The sequence below is a fragment of the Lolium perenne genome, chromosome 1 (genome assembly GCF_019359855.2).
Source record: "Lolium perenne isolate Kyuss_39 chromosome 1, Kyuss_2.0, whole genome shotgun sequence".
Classification (NCBI taxonomy): Eukaryota; Viridiplantae; Streptophyta; class Magnoliopsida; order Poales; family Poaceae; genus Lolium; species Lolium perenne.
Window position 1 is genome coordinate 255,991,862 of NC_067244.2, and position 3,315 is coordinate 255,995,176.

The 3,315-nt window shown below is 51.5% G+C and overlaps 1 protein-coding gene across 1 annotated transcript; it reads right to left on the minus strand.

Annotated features, from left to right (window-relative positions):
- Positions 1 to 372: 372 nt before the first annotated feature.
- Positions 373 to 1,734, minus strand: LOC127327718 (ethylene-responsive transcription factor ERF061-like). The gene has a single exon (XM_051354512.1). The coding sequence runs from the start codon at positions 1,625 to 1,627 to the stop codon at positions 758 to 760; it is 870 nt and encodes a 289-aa protein (XP_051210472.1). The 5' UTR covers positions 1,628 to 1,734; the 3' UTR covers positions 373 to 757.
- Positions 1,735 to 3,315: the final 1,581 nt, after the last annotated feature.

The window sequence follows — 3,315 nt, forward strand, 5'->3', positions numbered from 1 at the left end:
CGAATGCAATGACTATGGAGACAATGGCAATCCGAGAGGGAATTAGACTCGCGGCGGGAAAGGCTATAACCAATTGATCATAGAAAGTGACTCTCAATTGGGTGTGAACCTATGTAATGCGGATGATGGTAACCGCTCAAAAATTAGGTCTATTTGCCAAGAAGTTAGGGAGATTAGTAGAGCTTTGACTAGGGTTAGCATTGTTTTTTTGCTTGGCGTGAAGTAAATATGGGTGCCTATCTATGTGCTAAACAAGCTAGTATTAGGAAGAGATGTATGTGGATTAACTATAATTCACTGAGTGATTGTAATCCTATCGGTTAATCAATAAAGTTCTACGAATTTGCAAAAAAAAAAAAAGCAGTGCCCTGGTGCTTGAATTGAGATTATTCCTTCAACTCAAATAAGAACAGACAATGGTACGTGATGGTTAACTTAAATAAGAACAGAGAATGCTGCTGGTGCACCTTCGAATTGCAAATCCACGACAGATGCAGTTACAAATTAGCAGTCGGTATGTCGCCCAATTTTTCTGGGTATTTTTATTGCTCATACAGTCATACTACATAGTACTCCGTACTATATCCTTGCTATTGTAAATGGGTTACCTGTATCCTCTGTTTCTCACAGATGAAAAATCCAACACCTGCTACCTACAAATCCTATGATCGAGCTCGCGAACACCGCAACCATGTCGTTTGGCTTCAGTGCCCGTCCATGGTTCGATTCCATCTAGCTCTATTTCTACATCAACCAGCTAGAAGTTAAGCATCTCCCATATCAGCTCCGGGTCGAAGGACGGCATCTTCTCCAGCGAGCACTCGGCTTCAGCCGCGGAGAACGCCCCCTCCGGCGACCCGTACGACGACGTCGTGGTCGTAGTTGTCGTCTCCGACGTCGCGGCGCTCTCCGAGAGGACGGGGCGGGCAGCGGCAGTCGGAGGAAGCTGGGCGGACTCGGCGTCTGCGCTCGGGCTGCTCTGCTTGTTCTCCTCGCGCAGAAGCCTGGCGCGGGCGCGCTTGCGGGCCATCTTGACGCGGATGGCCTGGATCTTGGCGTCGACGGCGTCGCGGAGGGGCCGGAGAGCGTCGGGGCAGCCGTCATCGCGGGCGCAGTCCATGACGCCGGGGAAGTTGAGGCGCGCGTACTCGCCGCGGAGCTTGTAGGCGGCGCGGTCGTAGGCGTGCGCGGCGGTCTCGGGCGAGTCGTAGGTGCCGAGCCAGACGCGCACCCGGTTCTGCGGCAGCCGGATCTCCGCCACCCACTTGCCCCACTGCCGCTGCCGCACGCCGCGGTACGTCTTGGTCGACCGCAAGCTCGCCGCCTCTGCTCCTCCCAAGTCGTGCCCCGTGCCAGGAAAAGGAAAACTCGAGGCCGAGGAGGAGGACGAGGTTGCGGCGGCATGGTGCTGGTGTTGCGGGTGCGTGGCGGCGAAGGAGCGGAGGAGCTCGCACTGGCGGTAGTAGACGCTGGAGCCGAGCGGCGGGATGGAGACCGGGGGCGGGAGGTGGGAGAAGACGGTGTCGAGCGCGCTGGCGCCGCCCGGGGACAGAAGCAGAGACGAAACGGCGGAGCGCACTTCCCCCGTGAAGCTCGCCGGAGACAGCGTGCGTAGGCTGCCGTCCATCGATGGAGATGCTACAGTACTGGCTGCCGGAGCGAGGGGTAATCGCGGGAGGAATTTTCACGGACGAGGCGGGAAGCGCATGGTTAGCTCGGGAGTACGATTAGTGAGCTTTGAGATTTTTGTTGGAAGCCAGGTGCGTCTCGTGTGGCTTATATAAGCGACGAACAACAGTGTCGTTTTACGATTATGCCCCTAGAGGATTGGTATGTTTGAACACGACGCCGCTCATACACGTACGTACAAGTAGTACTGCTAAACCGGAATTAGTTGCACTGTAGGAGTTAATGTGACGCCACTTGGTCAACTTCTAAGGATGTTTACGCCTGTGATCACCATAATTAGTCAGTACAAGAAAAACAGAGATCACCATCTTTGACGAGTTCAAGCTCACTCCCGTGTCAACCCCCAAGGAAAGCATGAGTCCCGTCATTCTATTTGACAATGCCAATATGCAATCTTCTAAAGCAAAGGCCAGCTTCTTAAACAATTTGAAAAATTCCACTCGCAACCTCGATCCATCGAACTTATCCCTTTCGTCTCTCCTTTCTCTTCCTTGAACTTTAGACTTATGAGTCTCTTTTGTGAGAGGAGAGGCTCCGGAAGCCCATGTACGTAGTAGTAGGGTTCTCCCCCTGTAGTACTTTTCTTCGGTGTTTTTCTAGTGTTGTGGAGTAGAGTGCTGAATCTCATGGGCCAGATATGGTGCGTCCTGGCGGTTCTCCCTCTTCCCGTGGAGCTCCATCGATCATAGTCGGAAGTAGGGAGCGGGGTCCTCGTCAGCATCTCCTTGAATAAGGTTCATTGGTTCGGTGTCATGCTAGTTCTTTCATGCATCTCGGTGAGGTCATTCCATCCATGTTGGGGAGGTGCCGAGGGAGGTACAGATCACGATGGATCTTGGAGACGAGCTAGATGGCGGCTCGGACGATCTAATGCTGCAGTTTCTAGGATAACAAGCCTGGCTGCCAACTCTAATGGCCAATAAGTGGCCCTCATAAATGCCGGTGATTGCATCCGGTGTTTGCTCAACTTTTAGGTACAAGCACTTTGTGGGAGAACGATGTTCATTGTTCTCTCTTTCCCAATTGGCATTGTTCCCGGTGATAGAGAGAACGATTGATGGTGGAGTCCCAGATGCATCGGTGAAGAAGAAGAACCAGATCTCATTTTATCTTTGTAGTTTAGGGTCCTTCACGCTTATTGTGAGGACTTTTCTGCACTTTACTTTTCTTTTAGGGTCCTTTGCCTACCTTGTATGTCCACACTTTGACCAATGCAACCTTTTGGCCCTTAGGGGGCTTTCCCCTGTTAAAAAATTGAAGACATATATTAGGTGTTATTTCATATGGGGAAAGGCCCCGATGGGTCTGGAAATTGCGATTATATCAGGGGTGAGTACAAGATTACAGAGAGGACCCCAAAGAAAAAGTAAATTAAAAATTGACCCTCACAAATAGGGATTAGGATGTCAAAAAAAGAGAAGAAAAGCAATGTGGTCCATGTTCTTCATCACACCCCAGCCACAACCTCAAGGCTCGAGCACCATCGACACCACCGTGGACAAACCCACTTGGAATGAAGATGGTGAAGACCCTGGCATCAAGATCTAAGATCGTGCGATATGTCGATGTAGCCCCGAGGATGAACAATTAAGCTCAGGCTAGCACACTACAGAGCGCGGAGTGGCC